Source organism: Rhamphochromis sp. 'chilingali' (genome assembly GCF_963969265.1).
Source record: "Rhamphochromis sp. 'chilingali' genome assembly, chromosome: 1".
NCBI lineage: Eukaryota > Metazoa > Chordata > Actinopteri > Cichliformes > Cichlidae > Rhamphochromis > Rhamphochromis sp. 'chilingali'.
This window is the reverse complement of record NC_137929.1, coordinates 44,292,969-44,315,002: the sequence shown is the minus strand read 5'-3', so window position 1 is coordinate 44,315,002 and position 22,034 is coordinate 44,292,969. Positions and strand designations below refer to the sequence as shown.

The 22,034-nt window shown below is 41.7% G+C and overlaps 1 protein-coding gene across 2 annotated transcripts in view; it reads left to right on the top strand.

The window, feature by feature from the left end:
- The window catches only part of nhsl2 (NHS-like 2), a 218,372-nt gene that overhangs the window by 158,493 nt on the left and 37,845 nt on the right, over positions 1-22,034 (top strand). For both annotated transcript variants that reach the window (XM_080868206.1, XM_080868207.1), the window contains exon 2: positions 322-558. In XM_080868206.1, the coding sequence (XP_080724332.1) occupies positions 322-558 (237 nt within the window). The remainder of the gene's footprint in view (positions 1-321; positions 559-22,034) is intronic.

Here is a 22,034-nt window from a genome sequence, read left to right as displayed (position 1 = left end):
TTTATCCTCCCCTACCTTGCTTCCTTCACTTCCTACACCTCCCTTCTTCTCTGCTCCTTCTTTATCTTTTTATCTTTTCTTTTCCCCATCAATCTCTCTTCCTTGCCATCCTCCCTTTTTCCCTCCAATTCTCTTTGCTTCTCTTCTCTTCTTTCCCAACCATTCCTCTGTTTTTCCCTTTCCCCTTCCCACTTTACTCTAAATAATCTTGTTTCCCTCCCTCTCCCCTCTCTTACCCGCTACTGCTCTCTCCCTCCATCCATCACTTCCTCTCCACATCCCTCCCTCCCATCCTTTTTTCCCCTCCCTCTTCTCCTCCAGCCACCAGCGGACTAGAGGCAGAGAGCGGCAGGCGCGGTGGCAGCAGCAGCAGCCACGGCGATGGAAACCACAGCAGCAGCAGCGGCGGCGGCGGAGGCAGCAGCAGCAGCGGCGGCACGGCCCACTTCAGGTCTCCATGGCAACAGAGCGTGAACGTGTTCGGCTCGTGGAGCAGGCCGGAGTGTGTCGAGGAGCTGCACCAGCAGGCGCAGCTCAACCTCCAGAGCCTACTGCAAGGTAAGGATGCATGGAGAGGAGGAGGAGAGGAGGGATTGGATGGATCGAGGGAATGTGTGCGTGTGTGTGTTGTGTTTTGAGTGGGTGGGAGAGGCATGGAGGAAGAAGCGAAGGTGGGTGGGAGACTGTTTACACGCGCGTGTGTGTATGTGTGGTGTTGGACTGCACTGATATGGGTGTGTGTCGGACACTTTAAACATGCATGTGTGTGTTTGCATGCAGATATGCCGTGCGGAAGGGTGTGCGAGTTAGATTCCCCCTCATATGTGGTGCTTATGTTGTGCTGTAGAGTGTGTGTGTGTGTGTGTGTGTGTGTGTGTGTGTGTGTGTGTGTGTGTGCGTGCGTGCTGGCTTAGAGTAGCACTGCTCATACGTGTTGGATTCACCTTGCAGGGTTGTTCTTAAGAGTAGTATTTTATCATTCAGTGTGTGTGTGTGTGTGTGTGTGTGTGTTGAAGGAATGATCACTACTGCAGAAACGGGCATGTTTACATTATAGTTGGCAGTCCATGTTTGTAACTCTGCCATGGTGTTATTTTTTTAAGGTGAATGCTGCCATCTTAATATTAATCTCTTGTTTACTGAAGAAACTGCTCTGGTTGTATACACTGTGCAACCTCTGTGTGTGCGCGCGTGTGTGTGTGTATGCAAATTAGCCCTCAGGGGAACAAGGTTTTCCATTTGTTCTCAGGTACTGTTTCTCTTCTGGACCCTCCTGCCAGTTGCTTCTCCATCACTCTCTCTTTCTCTCTCTCCCTCTTGTTCTCGCTCTGTGACTCATACTGTCTCGCCCTTTGCCCGGCCCTTCCATTAAAACAATCAAAGTGGGTTGTTAGCTGAATGAACGAGGGGGGGGCTGAATGGCAGCGAGACAACCTTGAACACCTGAGAGAAGGAATGAATGAACAAGTGGGATCTTACAGCACATTTCATGTCTTTTCATTGTACTGATTTTTTTTGTTGCATTTGTTCTTAGTTAGTTGTCTAAAAATTTCCAGATTTGGCAACAAATCTATAACCAAAGCAAGAAAAGTAACTACATTTGAAATCCATCTCTCGGTACGCTTGCTTTTCTACCCATCTTTGGTCAATTTGCACTTGAGTCGAAGGCAAAGGACTTCTTTTTGGGTTCTTGAAAATGTTTTACTTTGCAGTGGAGAGGCTGCTTCTTCTAAAGCTGATGGGAAATCCTGTTTAACATTTAGTGGGCCTTTCACTAGACATCTCATAATGATCCTTGGAATAATCTCCATCAGGGTTTAAATACTCTTTACTTTTCCAAGGAAACTTTTCGGATGAGAGAAGAAGTCCAACTGCTTTCAGCTCACGCGCTTAAGACCACTGAAGACAGAAAGATATACCACTGTTATACATTATAGAGATAAATATTTTGGGCCAGGCCTCTTAATCTTTGAGTTCAGGTGATTTCACTTTCGTTGTCACAGATCTATAAAATCATGGTGTTGTAACAGGATGTGACAGGATGTGAAATGTCTTCTCTCTCTAAGAGATATTATTACACAGAAGAAGGTTTTAGGAACTTCAGCAGCTCTGACCACATAAAGGTACAGAGCATGGCTGCTGGGCGCTGAGGTGCATAGTGTGTAAAAGACACCAGTGTTCTGCTGACTCAGTAACTCCAGATCTCCAAACCTTCTCTGGCATTAGCATCAGCACAAAAACTGTACACAGGGAGCTTCGTGGTAATGGACTATCATGGCTCAGCAGCTCTTGCAGTACTTTGGTCGTTACGCTCTATGTCAGTTGTTGCAGATTTAACTTTATGAAGAGTAAGTAGTACATACAATGTGTTCAGAACTATTTTTCATTGTGGATTAATACACATTTGGCACTCCAGTGATTGCAGGGTACCATGCCATATGTAGTTAAGCTAAATTCCACTGTTACTGATCTCTGTTGGAATAGACTGGAGCCCTGGTACAGGCATTTGGTATATATGTTTTAGAAATCAAAAGCTTTGTATAACACACAAGAATAACTCAAACAAAAGCTTCATATTGAAAGAAAATTTACTGTCACAGTGGTGCATTCTGTTAAAAACCGAGGCAAATGTATACTGATGGATTCTGTGTTTTGCACATTCCCTAAACATAAAGTTACTGACCACGGAGAAATTAAAAGAAACAAGTAAGCATAACTCAAGTCAAAGTTTGTTATAAATATGCTATAGAAATAATCTCAGTTGGCCAATGTTCTCTGTATTATACAAAATATCCTATGCATAGCAGCCACTAAATCCACATTAAGAATAATCAGATAAAGTAGTACTGTACTATAAATAAGACTGTGTTTGCATAATAAAACCCAGATTACAGAGAATAAGTAGGTTTTTTAACACTGTTTTAAAATGACAGAGACTGGGAGCTTACATGAAAATGCCCAAAGATTAGGAGACGCCATTGAAAAAGTCCTGTCGCCTCTGCTTCTGCTTTTGAACCACACGTTGGTGCAACACTTGCTTCAAGAACAGCATTGGCAATGATTCTAAAGGTCTGAATAAATGGAAGACCATTAACCTGAAACCTAATCGCTTTTGAAGATCCCACAGTTTTCCAGTGGGTTGAGGTCTCATAACTGCACTGCATATAATTAACATATTTATATATGTCCATTTCTTATATTTAAATCTGATAATTTACCATTATCTGGTCTAAGTACTCCCATTGAGATGGCCAATGTGTACTGCCCAGGATGTACTCTTTTGCCCTTTGACAGTGATGATAGGGCAAGCACACCCTCTTCCTCAGCACAACATCTCCACTGATCCAATCCACTAGCAACTCTAGGCAGAAAACAAGACGGGGTCTTACCTTTACTTTACATAAACCTCACTGCAGACAACTCTAAAGCTGACCCAGCTGCTACAACCTGACATTAGAATAGCTGCATCGCAAGAAAAGGAACTGGTTACCCCGGTAACCGTCAGACTTGGTCATAGTGTGAGCTTCTTCTTTTAAGGTAGGATTGTCCAACAGACTGTAGAGGCAAGGAGGTAATAGAAGCTCCTGGTCTAGTGTCTCCTCCAAGTTTCCCTTCCTCGTGTTTCTCCATATAGTTTCCATAATCAGCTGTCCCACCCATAGTTCCACCATGCAGCTGCTAAAAGGCCCACAGCATCATGCTCCTTGGTTTAGGTTTGGCTTTCCAAACCTTTTGTCACATTGCTCACTCAGATCAGTTATCCTTTATTTAGTCTGGCATGGTGTAATTAGACAACTATAGGATCTAAATAAACATGCAAGATACACATTGAACCCAAATATTCCGCCTTGTGACTTTGAGGCTAGTCAGAAAGCACATAGAAATCACTCAGTTTGTTAAAGGCATCCGCGAAATTCTGGCAAGTTCTCATTTTACTATCTGGTTAAAGTTCTTAATACATAAAAAAAGTTACGGTACACATTTACGTTAAACGTTAAACATAATGAGTCATTCATTATCAATTAAGCCACAGTTTTTCCACTTTTTGTCTCTCCTGCTGTCTGCTAGTGCGACTGCTGCCATTACAACGAAATGATACTTTAGCGAGGCGAAAAAACCTAGCCGTGCTTTCATGTGTTAGCATTTCGGACCACAGCTCTCACAATGTGAGCGATTCTTAATTTGCAACACAAACTGGAACAAAACACAGTGAATGTGCAAAACTTACGTTTACTCTGTAATTTTCACACTTTTGTGAGTCTACAGTGAGTTTCTGGCTCCACAGACAGCATGTTCGACACCCCCTGCTGTAAGTGACAAGTCCTCCCAGACTTCAGCAACAAAACGTCTCCTGTAGTTTAAGAGAACCACCAAATCCCTTTACTGTAGAGTTCAGGTTTTATCTATTAGTCTTATGTCATTCCCAGCCATCTGTGGCCATCTAGCTAATGGCTTGTCCTGCTGTCATCTATTTCCTTAGCAGCCTGTCTAACTTAAGGTCAAGAGGGCTGGAGCCTAGCCTGGCTGTCATACAGTGAGACAAAGATGTGTACCACCACTATATACCATTGAAAGAAACTAAAGGACAATACCAAGATCTATAGTGTATACATGTAAGCATGTATTTTCATGCATTCTGGCTTTTTACTCTATTAGAACAGTTCTGGTCGGAGTCGTGTGAGACCTGTCCAGAGTCCTTAGCCTCAGCATCCCACAATCCCCTCTGTTTAACCTATAAGTAACTTATCCTCATTCACCATACCCAGAGACCTTCAAACTTAGATCTCAATAGCTTTAACCATCACCAGAAAGAACAATTTTATTAACTGGAAATAGAGAACAAAATCATCAATAAATCAGTAGCTCGATTTTCCAACAGATCATGCAAATTTAGAAAAATTTACTTTATGTATTTGGAACAAAAACAAGCGAAAATAACATAAAAACTGCCCATCGTGAGTCTTACAAACAACTCACCTCTTCACTGTACTATTTCTATTTGTTTGTTTGACCACTGCTTGATCCACTGACCCCCCTGTGGTCCCTCATATGGGTCAGCTTTTTTGTGCAAAGTCCTCCACTGGAGGACGGACCCAATTAACTTCTTTGGCCTAAGCCAGGCTGGGCCCCATGGGCTACGGCCTCCACCCCAGTCCTGGCTGCATGGTAGGACCCCGTAACCCTGTCTCAGCCAGGTTACACTGGATGCTTGTTTTTTTTCCCTTAACACAGGGGGGTCTTTGAGTCACTTTTTCTGGTCCTTTCTGGACTAATTTGCATTGGAAGATCCTACCAAAGTTTAATTGGCCCTGACAACACAACTCCTGGGATCACCAATACACATAAACCCCTCCATCGAGATAAGGTATCGATTCATGTGGTGGGTGGGCAGTAAGGAGCTTGGACATTTCAAGAGGGACTCGGTGTAGAGCCACTACTCCTCCACATCAAAAGGAGTCAGTTGAGGTTCTTAGGGCATCTGACTTGGATTCCTTCTGGACACCTGCTAGGTGAGGTATTCTGTGCATGTCCTAGGAGGTCCCAGGGCAGACCCAGGACTCGCTGGAGAGATTATATCTCTGGTTTGGTTTGGGAATGACTTAGAGCTGGAAGAGGTGGCCGGGGTGAGGGAAATCTGAGCTTCTGTGCTAAGACTGCTGCCCCTATGGCCCGAACTCAGATAAGCAGTAGAAAATAGATGGATAAATGGATGGATGGAAAGACGAAGTCCACCCTGGGCAGATCACATGTACGCCAGACAAACCAGAAAGTTTCTTCATGTAAAGCAGAAGGTGGATAACTGATGCTAATGGATGCTATCTTGTATGTTTAGCCCATAACAAAAACTAGTTCCTGCAAGTGTTCAGTGACGTTTGAATCAGTTATATAATTCTGAGTCATCCTAAAGCCAGAAAACAGAGGTAATTTCTTATTTTTGGCTGCGTTGTCCAGCCCTTCATGTAATAGATTTTGGAGAAGAAAAAAAGAAGAAGAAGGAGAAGCTTGAGGGCCGCAGAGGTTTTGGCTACTCAGGTACTCGGATCAGTGTGCTGCTGGTTTCGATCTTTGCACGGGATTTGTTGAGAAAATATAAAACATCATGAGACTCATCCTTTAATTCCTACAGATTACTTTATTGACATCACTTGTTGATCAAAAGGAAACGTCGAAAAGGCAGCATAACAGAACAGCTGACGACACAGGAGGCGGTTTGTGTTGCTTCTCCGAGTCTCTTTCCTACTGCATGTGTGTTTATGTGTTTGTTAAGCCGGTTATTGTCTCAGATGGGCTGGCATCTTGTGTATGATGAAAATAAGATGGATGAACACAGTCGTGGGTGGACAACAGACACCGGTGTTTGTGTGTGTTTGAGAGAGATGGAAACAGACTGTGTGTGTGGCCATTCATCTTTTTCTGTCGTCTGTGCTCATTTATGCTGCTTTGTGTTTATGCCTCTATCTCTGTGCGTGTGTGTCCTTCAGTTTGTGTGTGCGGGTGTGTGTTATATAACACCAAAGCGTCCAGCTGTACCTTCTCCCTCTCTCTGGCCATCCTCGCCCTCTGTTTCCCACTGGCCTTAGCTCAGTAAAATATTCATTCTCCTTCTCGCTCCTCCACGCTCTGCCCTCCATATTTATGAAGCCGGCTGTCGTCCGGTGTTAGACAGGTCTGCTGCGTCTTCTGCCGAGCTTCAGCTCCCCACGGCACCAAGATTTATGTGAGATTTATTTCACTGTTGCTGCTAAGTGGGCAACAACAATCCCCTCCTCCCCCAGCTCGTCATCAGCGCACAACCACAGCATGATTAGCACACTGTGTTTTCACAGACTTGTACCTCTTCTTTTTTTTCCTGATTGGATTTGTCATGTGTGTAGATTTGCCACAGTGAATGAGCAAATTTCATTCAATATGCAAGTCCAGTATAATTAGATAGGTCTTCAGTTTCATCCTCATTGTGACTCCCACGTTCAGAATGTCCTCTTAACTAAATGGGAAAATATGTTGTTTCTCATTGGCTCTAAAGCCAAACGCAGCTTTGCTGTTATCAAAATGATGCACATAGTCTAATCCACTGCTCTCGTGGTGAAGGTTTACTTAGGTTTAGCCACACACGATGGGCAAATACTCAGTTAGGATAGAGTTTCAAAACAACGGGGAGAGTAAAGGGGAGCTGCTATAGTCACTTACAGTGGAAGCTCATTTTAAACATGGCCAGAGGTTTGAAACAATGAGGTCAGTGCACATATAAGTATTCCCTGTGAGACTCGGGTTTCATACTCTTTCTACTTCTGGGTCTGTATGATGTCAGAGAAAGGGGATATCCCTGATATGCTAACCTCTATGCCTTCTGTTTTTGAGGGGCAGCCAATCAGAAGAGGGTAATTCTCTCCTCCATAAAGATGACATCTGACAAGCTCAACAGCACCTGTAATAACATGTTTTGACATGTGCTTTGTATGTGCTTTGACGACCACTGGAATAGTTTCTGGGTTTTTCCAAGGGTAGCCATGGCAAACTGTACTGGCAGTGACCATCCTCACTAAGATTTGATGCACACCCAGTCATTTTGTCCTGGAAGTACGCCTAAAATATGACAGAAACTGCTCAGTTCAGAAACGAGAAACAAAGCTTACTCTAGTAGTCCACCAAGGAGGAAGGAGCTAAAGGAACAGGATCCTTTGTGGGTTAAACTACGTGCTGCACTGAAGCTCAGCATGAGAAAAATCAAGATTATTTTGAACTGTAAATCCTGCAGAGATACTCTATTAGAGTTAGAATAGAGATATAGAACTGGTATGAATGTAATAGGTGATCTTTAAAGGTCACACTTTGCTATCTGAACCATGTTTGACCCCAAAAGTTCAGTTTGATTGTCTTGTGTGACCATTGTGTACCTCGCCCACTAGAAAAGAGGGGACAGTGTGGGTCTTCTCTGGCACCAGTCACTCATTCATTATTGCTGTAACATCCTTGATATAGGATCTCAACCTGGAAGCCTGTGACGTTTCACAGGCTTCTTCAACTGTCTGTGACGGCGTAGGGCACGATGAGCATCTGCTCAGTTGTAGAGCGACAGGATGGATCGCAAGACTGTTAAAAAGCTGACTTTCCACTGCTTCTTAGGTGTGTCATGATGACACTTGTATCCAGCAGCAAGTGCTTTGCAAGCTACCAAGCTCCATTCAGCAGACATGCCCACTCAACCTCAGTCAGTTTAGCTGAGAGTTGCAACAGTTGGTTGGTTTTCTTGGATTTCCGTGTGTAAATCGAGAGAAGCTATTCTCAGTTTATCCTGCATTCAGTACAAAATCTAAGATGGAGCAGGTCCACTGTTAAATCCAGCCTCGAATAATGCAAGGCTTGTCATCCTTTGAGTCTGAACTCATTGCCTTTTACTGGCACGATTCAGTTTGACTCAGCAGAGAAGCCCATGACTTCCCGAATTCAACCGCTTCTTCATTGACAGCTGCGTTGGTGCAAAATGACTGAAAATCACTGAGTAAATAAATGCATAAGGCGTGTGAGAACATTGCATGTCACTGCGCCAGAAAAGACTCCAAAATAAACCAAGACGTGAAGAGACTTGTGAACTCCACCGTACTGTCCAACAGCATCTGCAGCACAAACATTCCTATTTTAACGTCTTGCAGTCAGCTGAGACTGAAGAAGTCACTTGGATGAGTGACGAAACGTTTCTCCCACAAAACGTTACGTCCAGATGAACAGAATCAACTTTTGGAGATTCCCATTTTAACACTGAGGGAGGACTAGAGATGCTCTTTTCAGTCCAGGGTAGAAGTCAGACAGCCACAAGGGCAGTGGACTAAAAACACGCTGTGACTCTCAAGGAGAAAATTAACTAAAAAACCTGAGAATATTCAGGGCTGTAACACTGGTGTGTGTAGGCCAGCGGGTAGGGTTGCCAACTCCCTGAAAAATAAATAAGGGACACCTCGTGGCCAGGGCCGGGCAACCCAGTTGTCTTCACCCTTCCCAGTGTGGTAGCTCTTTTTTTGTGTGTGAAATTATTTTTTAACCATTTGACTTGAACTTGATTTAAGCAGATGCATATTCTTTGTGATATGACCATATGTGAAACAAATGATCATTTAGCCATTTATTTTTAGCTCAAAATGACAACATTAACACAGTAAAACAGGTCTCTTTCTTAAACAGAAGCCTGTCATGCTTAACTTTTGAGAATATAAGTAAATCTTTCTTTAAAAGAACTCTGTCCTGCTTAACTTAAAATTATATAAATTAATAGAAAGCAATAGAACAAAAATATTCTTGTAACAGTGCACATATAGTGCATTTAGTATAATTGGCTTCAGCTGAGGTATTATTTCAGCTTTTCTAATGCTAATCAGCTGCTCCTGTTTGTAAACCCGCTTGTTCCCATGATTACGCATCATAACTCATCATCATTATTCATCTATGTATTACTTTTATGTATTAGTCATCTATTTGTTGTAATCATCTATCCTTGCAGTTGTTTATTACACAAAATAAATTATATTATTACACTTCTGGCCACATAGCGCTGATATTCACTGCACATGCCCATATTAACCTTAACCAGAGGGTTTAAAAAAACAAACCAGTGTTTACATACCATATCTGCTTCTGCCGTGGCCTGGTGGACAAAAAATTGGTTAAGGGTTCCCCGAGCTTTCACGCCCCTCGTGTTCTTCATGTGCCCACCATTAGAAGCATGCCTATGGAAAAAGTGCGCCAGCACACAGTGCAGTGCGCTTTATAGTGCACTTTTCCAGCCAGGTGTTTTCCTTTTCCCATTCCTCCCTGTACTTTTGCAGCCTTTTTTTTCTTTCTCTGAGCGAACAAACATTGCTGCTCTAATTCTGGGCTTACACTGTGCGATTTTTGGCCCATTTTGAGCCGATTTTTGAGTCGTGCGACCGATTTGGTGATCGGCCCGATTTTGGCCTTCATCGTGCATCGTGTAGTATACGTGGGGTAACGAGAAGCGATTAACACCTCGAGCAGCTCCCGATCATCAATCGCTCGTGAGGGTGTCACCACAGGCGCTCACATTGCTCACGCGCAAACACATAAACGTCGGTGAAAAAGACGGAGCAGCACGGCTGTGCAGCGTGTGATCTGGACACAAGCGATGGAGGCACAACTTGTAGAACTTTGGAAAGCTCATCCGAGCCTTTTCGATGTGGCATCACAAAATTATCACGACCACAACAACCGTGAAAATAGTTGGATTTACACTGCTGCTCAATCACAGCTGCCTTAATGTTTTTCATTAGCAATTTAGCAAAGCTGATGGTGGTGGTGTGCGTGTCTGTGTGAGTGAAAGACAGACAGAGAGAGAGAGCGACAGATTTTCTGTTATAACCTTCATTTTATGGAGGCACAGTGTGCCGTCCGAGACTTGCACCGCAGTGTCGGCGTTTGTTTCCCTGTTGGCCGGTATTTTCTCCGTAAGCGACCTTTCCTCGACCAATGAGATAAGCGATAATCTGACTTGTCATACTCGAATTGTCATAAGTGTGCTGTCAGCTCATTGGTCACAAAGCAGGAGAGGGGCTGGGAATTATGTTTTCAAACAAAGTGTTAATTCCATTAAAAGTTATAGACTACTTTTGATTCTCACTGTATTACGGGATAAAGTGCGTCCCTTATTAGCTCAATACGGGACGTGAACTTTTGTTTCTAAATACGGGACGATTCCGTTTTTTAAGGGACGGTTGGCAACCCTACCAGCGGGGGGAGTCTGAAAGAGGTTCTCTGGCACAGTAATCTCTATAAATTTGCATAAGAGTATGCAGAATCTGCAGGCAAAGGGCAAGATTTAAGGTACCAGCAGGTTTTTGGTATATCTGATTCTAGAGATCTTTTGAGCAAAGTAGGAATCTCATTTCCTCTTTTTTATTTCAATTACTAACTTTTTACAGTGCATTAGCATTTATACATATATACATAATGACCTACAGACATGAAAGGAAAGCTTTGCTCAGATATCAGTTTTTTCCCCAATTGCCTGAAATCTGCATGGTAACATACGATGTATACAGAAACCCTCTTTAACCCTACGCCGTGACCTTCCAAGTTGTGGGCTGCGTCGACGCAATGTGTAGTTGCATTTCTTAGGAGGTGTAGGTCAGGTTGTATGGAAGGTTGTGGCGTAGGATTAAAAAAGGGGTTTCAGGTTACGTCTTATGTTATGATGTGGATTTCACACAGAAGTCTCAATTAGGTGGAAAACAGCAGACCTGTCTATGATGTGTTATAGTACATGTTATACTTAGGCATTTAAACAAGTGATAACTGTTTAACTGATAACTGGACCGTGGGTTTACCCTTCAGTAAACACCAGTAAGAAAATGAGCCTGTTATTATAAGCAGGATCTTATAAATCCATAGTTGCGGAATAAACGTGAGCTCATTGCAGATTGCAACTGAGAGCAGGGCTCGTGTTTTACAAGTGCCTGTTCTCCACCAATTTTAAGTCCCGTAGGGCTCCCTCACACTCCACAGCATGAGTCATAAGTGCAGTTTTGATTTGATTAGCGAAACTTATCAAAATGAACAAGAGAAAAATCATGTCATGTTTTAAGCCTGAGCTCCAATATTACACATTTAGTGAATTGAGTAGTGCTGTGTTTTTCTGTCGACTGAAATATTGCGGGTGCAGTATCATGAAAAAAAAAAATTCTACTGTTTCTAATTTTTTAAAAGAGAAGATCAAAGTTTGCTTTTTTGCTTGCTGTGTTGAAATATTCATGTGCTGCTCCTTAGCAGTGATATATTATATTTAAAGCCTGGCGTTACACTCCACTGAGAGCAGACGTATTATATTCTGTACAGTTTGTTAATATAAAAACTTTGACAACACTGTTTTCCCTCCATCTGCACTTAACTGACTGTTTGTCCTTTGCTCTCCCACCTGCCTGTTTTCTTCCTCTGCAGACAGATTTATTGTTTTCTTCTTGAGATGTGCAGAAGCCACGTTTGTTTTCTGTATGTATTTTTTCTGCACTTCTCTAATCAGCAGCCAGATTTTCATATTTATTCCTTCACATTAATGTAACTTTGTATTTGAAGTTTAACTTATGTCAGCCAGACGGACTCAAGCATTCATACATACTTTACCACCTCCTTAACGCTCAGCACTAACAGTTTCTTCAGTGTGCGTAACCGCTTTGTATTAATTCACACATTTGCAGAATGATTTTACAGCAGTTTGAATTATGCAGATGTGTAAAACACTGTGCATGACTTCAGCCCTCGGTCTGATTTAATGCAGCAGTTATAATCTGCATAATTCTGCCGTTAAGTGCTGTCTGTTATTTTTGAGTGTTTTGTTCTCCCACTAACATTACACTGATGAAGTTCCCTCCTTTAAGAGGGCCACTTGGAGACCTTAACTGGAGTTGTTGACAGTCTTTATCAGAGTTTATAGTGAAGTTTTTATTTTAGTTTGATTTAGCAGCATGAGGCTTGATCTCTTGTACAGGGCGCCAGATGTTGTTGTACGACATTGCTTCAATTTAACAAGCATTCAGTTCTATTCTGTGGATCTATTTTTTTGTGTTTTTTGGTATGTAGCATAGCTTTAAGTTTATAACAGCTTGTTTTTCTGTTATTCCGTTATGGGGGGGAGTCAGAAGTGCCCTCATTAGCACCACAGACTGTAGGTTTTTATTTTGAACCCTGAATTAATTTTACATACTTGTTAAGTTTGAAGCTAATGCTAGTAACCTCAGTTAGCAAAGCTGCATCCACAGCTGCACGGGTGTTAGCGTAGTTGTCACAAAAGACAGATGTGGATTGTATATGTAAGGATGGATATAAACACCTTACATATTCATTGCGTTTCATTGGGGTTTTTTTAGTCTGGAATTTAGCTTTATGAATTTTCCCTTTTCTTTTCTTTCTTTTTTTTAAATCAGAAGTGGCCTCATTAGTCGCACAGACTACACACAAAAGACAGGCGTGACATTGTACTTTGATCTTTATTTATGTTTTGGCGCCAGAAGTTGATCTATTTTAATAAGAAAATGGTGTGCAAAGTTATCAGCTAATGCTAGCAACCTTGGTTAGCTAGCTGCATCCATAAAAGGCAAGATTGATGTGGGTACTATGATGTAATCCACTAATTTAAGCCTCAAGCTTAGCATTTTCACTGTTGCTGTGTTGCAAGGCTTTTTTTAACCAGGATGGATCTGCCTAATAGTCTACCGTATTTGAACATAGACTTGAGGTCAGATTTACTAAACTAAAGGTCACCGACATAAGTTAGCATGTGATATAGAGCAGATAGAGATCAACTTCAGCTCCGAACAACAGGACACCTGTTAACCAAAGCAGCCACATCCCTAAATTTAGGTGTTAACAGCATAAGAAAAGTTATAGGAAAACTCACTCATCATACAGCTGAAAATGTCCTTAAACAGCCTCTTTTATTTTGTCTGTAGAGTTGTGCATTTTACCATGAGAGTCTATGGGAACTCACTCACTTCTGGAGCCAGAGGTTGCTGCTTGATTCAGATGAACAGTTGGAGTATACATCACCCATTGCATGGACACAGATACGCATACAAATGAAATTTTCACTCGCCAAACCTGGATTGAAGATTTTCTTGGTAAACTGTTAGATAACTGTGGACCAATCCGTATTATTATTCTATTAAAAATGCTCCAAAGGGCATCTGAAAGGTTGAGTTCAGTGACTCATATTAGCTGAGGTGAACTCAGCAGACAGCCGTCAGCTGTCTGCTGAGTTCTTTGAACACACATCATAAGCAACTAAACAGTGAGGGCACTTTGACTCTCCTACTAATGACAGGTAATCAAGAGTGAATTGAAGGCCTTGTTGATAAATTGCAGGCAAATAGTCTACGGCTTTCATAAATTAAAATAGATACATCAGGCACATCCAGCTCCTGATTTCTCAGTGTTGGACAGCTGATTTTTGAGGAGCTAAGTTTTATTTTCCTCCTCACTTGCTGATCACAAGGCTTGAGAATCGTTGGGGAAGCAGTTTTTTGCAAGACTAGAGGAGAGTTTCTGGAAAGATGAAGAAAAAGAGGGGTTTTTTTAAAAATCACTTATGCTGTAGTTCTTCCGTTGAGGTGGCACGCATTAGTCATCCACTAATTCAAAGCTGCACAATGTGACTTTAATGGATCCAGTCTGAAGAAGCATATTAGTAAACAGCAGACTGAGGAGAAATGTGCACATTAATGTGGCAGCTTTGTGACTTATTTGGCATTTGGTGCTTGGGTGGAACACGAGAAAGTTTGTTATTAATCCTCTTGTATGCATGACTCTCACAACACTCAGGCTGGAGTATTCTCGACATAATATGACCTGCAGGAATCTCTCCAAATAGATTCCCTCATAGTAGATAACCCTTTGTATTAAAGAGGATAGCTAATGGCTGAAGGGGTCAGAGATGGTGACACATACTTTGACGCTGTGTTGGCCAACAGCTCTAAACTGTCATCTAAATGCTGTTGGTCACTCTTATGGCCAGAGGGCCAGTGATAAGAGAATGTGAATGTGTATTATCTATGACTCAGGGCTGTGTTTAGAAAGCATTTACTTGTATATACTGTATACATAGCGGGAGAATTTTGTCTACAGGATTTAGGCTGTCTCAGGTGTTTCTGTCTCTTCATGTAATCCCTGACTGACTCCTTGATGTTGAGATCAGGAGACTGTGGGGGCATAGCCATCTGTTGCAGGGCACCTTGTTTTTGTTGCTAAAGATGGCTGAATTTCAGGCTCTTTGTCATGCTGCAGGATACATTTGGAACTCATCAGATGCAGTTTCTAGTCTTCCGGTTTTAGGCTTTGGACCAAATGCAAGATTGGCTGCAGGGATTTGCTCTCAATCTGCCACTTTAAAACTATTGTTGAGGTTTTCTTTTTTTCTTTTACAGTCTTTTTCTATTTTAACATGTTGCAGTCATGTGAAATCTGATCTTTTCCCTTTTGATTTGGGCCATTTTCATATGTGATCTGAAAGATGTAAAGACCTTCCTTGTTTTACCTTAATTCTAACAGTCAAAATCCAAAGTTAGTCAGCTGATCTGTGTCTTATGATGCAAGTCTTGTGGGGAGGCAGTGGCAGATGTAGCGAGAAGTAGCCTTTGAAATCCTGAAATGTTTGAAAAGTTTGTTTCAGTGAAGCCATTCATGTTGTGATCACTCCAGGCTTTATATCCACACCCACTTACATACGAAGTAGCAGACATTGCACCAGAACAGGCACGTAACTTAAAAGTTGGCTTTTATCTATTCAGAGATTTGATTTCTTGCCCTGAACATCACCTGAATTACAGAATTTACAAATTTAAGAAATAGCACTAATATGCAAATTGCTCAATTATAAATATCAAGAATATGGAGAAAGAATATTACAGAGGTGGAATATATATGATCGAAATTTGACTCTAACCCGTGAACTCTGTCATTTGCTATTTTACTGTAGAGTGTGTGCAAAAAGGGTGTAACTATTGCAGTGTTTACAGTGTGTTAGATGGAGGAGGTGTACAGGGAGATGGCCACGGGCAGGAGTGATTTCCTGTGTCCTTCAGTGGACGCTCTTTTGGATAAAGCTGGTTGCCTAAACAGCACAATGGTCCCAAACGCATTAAAAATGTATTTGGAATGGATAAAGCAGGCAAACATTAAGCTTCCTAAAGCCCTGACCTTAATTTAAAAATTGTGGACTATGCTTAAAAGCTAGGTGTGTACCAGGTAAACAACTAATTTAAATGAAGTCTGGCAACTCTGTCAAGCAGAGTGAGAAGATATCCAGCAAGATATATCCCAGAGGCTTGCTGATGGCTACCAAAAGCATCTTGTTGACATGCAACTTTCTAAAGGGATAGTTAACCAAATATTAGTGGGGGTCTATGTATTTGAGTCTATATGTATACTTTTGATCCTGTGTAGATAACAACTCTGGACAACTCTTGCGTAAAAACGCAAGAGTTGGATGCAGTGGTTTGAATTCATTTTCAGTCCGGAAGCATTAAAAGCCCCAAAATTACCATGACATTCATGATGAGTGGATGTAAACTTGATAAACTGCCCGTGTTGTGACTAAGCAGCACAGGCAATATGCCAAACCCTGAAATTAGAAAATGAATAGAAAATTAACACTTTAGCCACCAGAGTTATGTTTTGAACTTAACAGTGACTCATAAATCAGTAATCATTCAAGACTTCTATTTTTCACACTATTGCATGATTGTGGAAACACTGATAGCTTGAATATCTTATCACTGGTGGGCACAGTGTTACTAGATTGGTTCGCTGTCGGCACACAAACTCCGACTGCTCGGCAGTCTAACTTGATAAAAGAAAAAGAGGAGAACAAGCAGCCAGCTAAAACAAAGATATATATTGGTTCTCACTTGGGCATCCTTAAATCAGAAATCTATGTTTAAAAAAAAAGGTTTAGGACCTGAGTAAGACAAAGAAAATGTTTCCTGTGCCAAAAATAAATAAATACATTTCTTTAAAATTCTGGCAGTATCCTTTTACCCACAAAGTACATAAATAAAAATCACTATACAGGGTTGTGCCATGCTGCTTCTCCTGCTGGTTGACATAAAGATAACAGTGTTGACCAACTGATGGATTGTGTGGTTGGGCAAAGGGGCAGCTTAAAAAATATTGCTAGTGTGAAAGTGGCAACTGCAGTTGTTCTAGTGGCCACGTGAGGGCTAGCTCCAGAAGGGAGTCAGTAGCCACAGATTATCATGTTTAGAAAATTAAGGGCATGGCTTCATTGATTGACACAACTGGTAACAGTTTGCTAAGCTTCAGCTTTGCTAATTAGAGTCATTAAACTGAACCTCTACTATCTGTGTGTTTCCCAATCTGGTCTTTTAGAACACTTTTAATCCATTGACTTGATGTATGGTACAGACTGTCCAAGACGTTTGTGCTTCCCTATGGAAAGTCTAATAAGCTAACATCTGTGTTTGTACCCTGCACCTGTTCAGTTTATTGGTGCAGCTCGTTAGCTGATACATTAGCTCCAAAAACACTAACATATGGTGCCCAAAATGCTAACTTGGAAGAGTCCAAAACCAGCAGGTGACATCACAGTAGCTATGTTCCTCTTTTGATACTGTCTGTGGGTGTATACAAAGTCCGAGTCACATGAGGCAACAGCTTACGCTTGGATGGTGCAAAGGCTGTAACTATAAGGGTGGACATAGAATGCCAAGTCAGTTAGATGAAAACTGGGTGTGTGTCCTGTTGGTGCAACTGGCCCCTAAACAGTAAATCTGAATTGACCACCAAGGTTTTCAGTGAATGTAGCCTCACTGGTTGTTGGGTTCATCAGCATTTCAGCTCATCCCAAAAGTGCTAGATGGCTATGATCATGCCTTCGCCCAGCAATTTCTTCCACACTAAAGCCTTCTCATTATAAACCTCTGTCTTGTTAAGACAGGATAAATCCGTCCACAAACTGTGGACACAAACACTAGAAGCAGACTTTCTAAGAAGAATAAGTTTAAGTTCTCCCAAAATATGCTTCCATTCAGGTTTTTAAAAGCAGCTGTGGTGATGGTAGCATTACAACATAACTTTCTGCTCTTTTTTTGCTACTATTATTTAAAACTCAAGGCCGTAAAAAGACTATCCTTAGTGTTCACTTATTAATTTTATTTTTTAGTGCCTTTTTTTACGTTTATCTCCAAATCGGCAAACACACATTTCTTTCTTACCATATCTCTTCAGCTTTGTGCTTAAAGTGCCATTGTTACAACCTTTCCCTGAAAAGCTTGAACTCTGTAGAGGCCTCCAGATCCGTGAAACAACAAAACTGAACTTCAAAATGTCATCGTAGCCTCTTTCTGTCAGTGTGAATGCAGGCTGGGATTCAAAAAAGTAGATAAAGTTTTTTTGTCCATGCTAACCTGAATGTAAAATGTCGCAGATGCCCTTTAACTGTGTCAGAGAAGGCCCTGGTCAATGCTAGCTGTGATCTACACGAGCTGATAAGGTTTCACTCCAGTCAATACACATTACTGGACAGGTGCAGCATCGATCAAGTCCTGATGGAGGAGAAACACTCCAGCTTTTCTTATTTTCAGATGTGACTATTTTTAAAAAGTGACACCAAGTCCAATAAAGTTTGAGCTACTTGTTATAGCCTAGGGAAGATTATGAACTAAACCAACTTGCTAGGCTTTATTTTGTTCAAATTGACAGAGACTCTGAGTCCCAGTTAATTTTACATACTGTACTTGTCAACGTAAATGCCTTTTGTGCTATTATGCAAATGCTTTGTTAATGTACCATGAGATTAAAGCGGGCATTTAGCATTTAGGCCAGAATTGGCTCTTGAATGGAGAGCTCAAACGAGTTCTTGTGAAATCCAGCCTGCAGCTGTACCTTTGACAGTGAAAAGAATAGTTTTTAGGGGATTTATAGATTGTTTGAACTTTTATTACTGAATGACCTTTATAATCGGGTGCTCTGTTTGCTTCTGAACCACAAAGTATTGCCTTCCTCTTCAGTAAAAGAGTCATTTTGGTCCATTTTTTTTTTGTCTTTTTCAATCCTCTTTCCATAAAGCGTTTCTTTAGAGTGACATCGCTGTGAATCAGGCAAGACAAACTCACCCGTCTTGTTTCTTTCCTCAGGGCTTCTCAGAGAATTTTTCCAAATACAGGCTGAAGCGTGACGCGCTTAAATGCTGCGATTTGGTGGCATTTATATTCAAGCCAACCTGCCCAAACCGTAAATAAACCTGTTTGTGATCAAGCACCGGGCAGGTAGGAAGTAAGAGGAACAGACTTGTGACTGAAAAGTTTTACATTTCTAGAGGCCTCCGAATCCTGATAATTGCTGTGAGAGGGTCAGAGTGTCCTTGAAGAAAGCACTTAGCACACAGCTGCCCTTTGGCCAGAGAAGAATATAATATGGCATGGAACAGCTAATTTCCCAGAGTGCTGTAAATATGGATGCTTATTCTCAGCACGCTTGGAGAAGTTGATTTTAATCTATATTATACTGAAAACTCGGCTGAATCTCAAGGTTGTCAGTTTGGCTAGACTTGACAGCTGCTGAACAGTTTAAGCTCAGGTGTACTCTATGCAGTCTGGCCTGCCATTCTTCAGGGCTTCTCTCCAAGTTGCATTAAACAGACACACTATCCTTGGGCTTTGCTGATTCAAGCTTCTGGCATGAATTTTGCAGACAGACTCATTGGATTTAGGACCCCTTTAGAGCAGAGATCAATTCTAAACAAGCAGCTTATATCAGATTGTAGTGTAGGATTTACTATTCTGGTAAGGCAGCAGGGTAACAGGGTGTTTGTTTCAAAGTACCATTCAACAAAAAGTTGTTTTACTTTCCATCCATACATTTTGTGATACTGATGTGCACAGCAGTCTAAACAGAGGCACCCACACTTTTATCTAGCCAATCACCCCCTTTCACTGTTCTGGTGGGACATCAATGCATCCCTGTAGTTTTACCTGTTTGTCTCGCTCAAAACGCCTCAAGAGCCTCAGCTCTACTCTGAGCCCCTTTCCAGGAACCTTACATTCACAGTCTCATTCTTTCTGTCACAACCAACCTACTCTTGCTCTTTCCTTCCCTTACTCATGACATAGATACCCCTCCACTTGGGGCAACAACTCCTCCCAACCCAGAGTGGGCAAACCTAATTTCCATAGAGGCTAATAATGAGGAGAATTTATTCCAGACAACTCCAGAACATCATCTAATCAGTGCAAGTGGTGTCTTCAGAGTCTACATCACTAATAACTGTTGCCAATTACACTTATGTTAATGAACTTAAAATTTTAAATCACTGCTTCAGAGGAAGAAAAGACTGGGACTAAATTAACAGTTGTGCAACTCAAAACAGTTAAGGCCTTTCTGTAAAGCTTGATTTAAAAAATAACTACATGTTACAGCAATCCAGACCAACACAACTGTGATTGGTCTGCTCGGTAATAACATTCACTGTAAGCTCAGAATATTATTAGCACAAGAATAATGCATATAAAGGCTATAACTGTCCACCGTGCTATTGCAGTAGTATTCTTCTAACATAGTTTTTAACAGCACTGTCAGTTTATATATAGACTCAATCAGTTCTGAAGTCTTTTCTCTTTCCTGAATTTCAGTTACAAAAAACGAGAAGAAGAAAGAGGAGCCTTAACAGCTCAGTCATCTGTTATAAAAATGTCTTTTTAAAAATTACAACAGAAATCCGCAGTGTTCTGAAAATTAATTTAGAAAATTAACTTGGACAGATAGAGACGAGGGAACGCAGAAAGAGGAGGCCTAAAAAAGCCAAACACATTGAAAGATAATAGGAATGTGAATCGGCCTTGTTGCACTACATGGTAACATGCAGGTTTTCTCATTGGCACGTTTATAACAGATAAGAATGGAAAAATAAATCAAGAGTGGATAAAAGGATGGATAAAATAGCTTTGTGTCACCCTCTTATCTAACATAATTAGGAGGCAACATCAAGACATAGTGTTTAGTGGTTCCTGAGAGATATCTGCAGTTGCCCGAGCTTGGAGAGCTCAGTGGAAAAGAGTAGATCCGAGAGTGGATTGCACAGCCTCAGCCACCTATTAAACTTCTCAGACCGGGTAGATGGTTTGTTTAATACCCTTGTAATGTTGTCTTAAACTGAAGGTAATGAAAAGACCGACCTAACCAACAATTTCAAGATGGGAGCGTTTTACCAGTTAGGACTTGCCTTCCTGGTGGGCACTCTTTTCCTATTTAAAAAAAAAAAGCATCAGCTAGTCGTCCATTTATTTCACTTATATAAACATACATGACAGGAAATGAAGCCAAAATGTTTCCCTGGATAAAGAGGGGCCTGATAATTGGATCAGGACCCTAGTTGCGGTTTCTCATGATCAAAGTAAACCAGGCCGCTAACCGCCAAGTGTGTCCTTCTAGGTCACCACCGTCCTCTTTCATTGTCGGGGCAGCAGACCTTTCTCTGTAATGGACTGATCAATTCTCCATGCTAAATCACAAGGACAGAGACATGACATGAATATGTGTACATGCAACCACACACGCACACACACACACACACACACACACACACACACACACACACACACACACACACACACACACACACACACACACACGTACACATATTTGTCTGTGTACACAGACAAACATGTACTCGGGCTATGCTCAAAGAGGCGTATTGTTAATTTCTGTCCCCCGCCCCACCACCCCTTCATCTTCCTAGAGGGGAGAAGAAAGGGTGACCCAAATTTGACACGACCAGGGTGCATAATGTCGAGGATGGTTGGGTTTATCTGTGAATGGGTGCACTGTACGCAAACACACAAAGATGCAGATTTGTGCATGTAGGCGTTTTAATATGATCAATAAAGCTTAAATGGTGATTTGTGCGAATAATCCCCAGGTTAACACATACAAGAGGAGGATTCATTTGTACGCTCGTAGAAGATACTTATAGGCACCTGCCTGAAAGATACTCTTTCTCTCTCACACACACACACACACACATGCAAACACACACAATGTACAAGTTAGTGATGCATGAGTGCATGGCCTGCTTGTCTGGACAGAGGAAGGGGGTGGGGTAAGATGCTCTTAACCACTCTCTGTGTGTGTATGCAAGAGTGGGAGTGACCGGCATACCTTTGCACCCCAAACGCCAATAGCATCCCTCCTCCCCCTCCCTCGTTTTCCCACCACAGTTCCCTGCAGTCATGTATCCGCGCTGCAGTCGTTGCAGCGGAGCCCGGCTGCTATCTGAAGCATGGATATACAGCAGCTGTTTAACTTCCCTCCTCTTCTGTTTTAGTGCTTCTGCCTTTTGGATTTGACCTCTCTCGGTCAGTTTTCAAACTCTTAATGTTTACTTGATTTCTATGTTGCTACTAGTGAGGTCATTTAAAATGTACAGTGGAAAGTGCTGGAGAAAGTGTCAGCCTTAAAGTGAGTAAAAGTTGCAATGCTGCTTGGGAGAATATTGTTAGAAGCAAAGGTTTTCCATTCAAGCG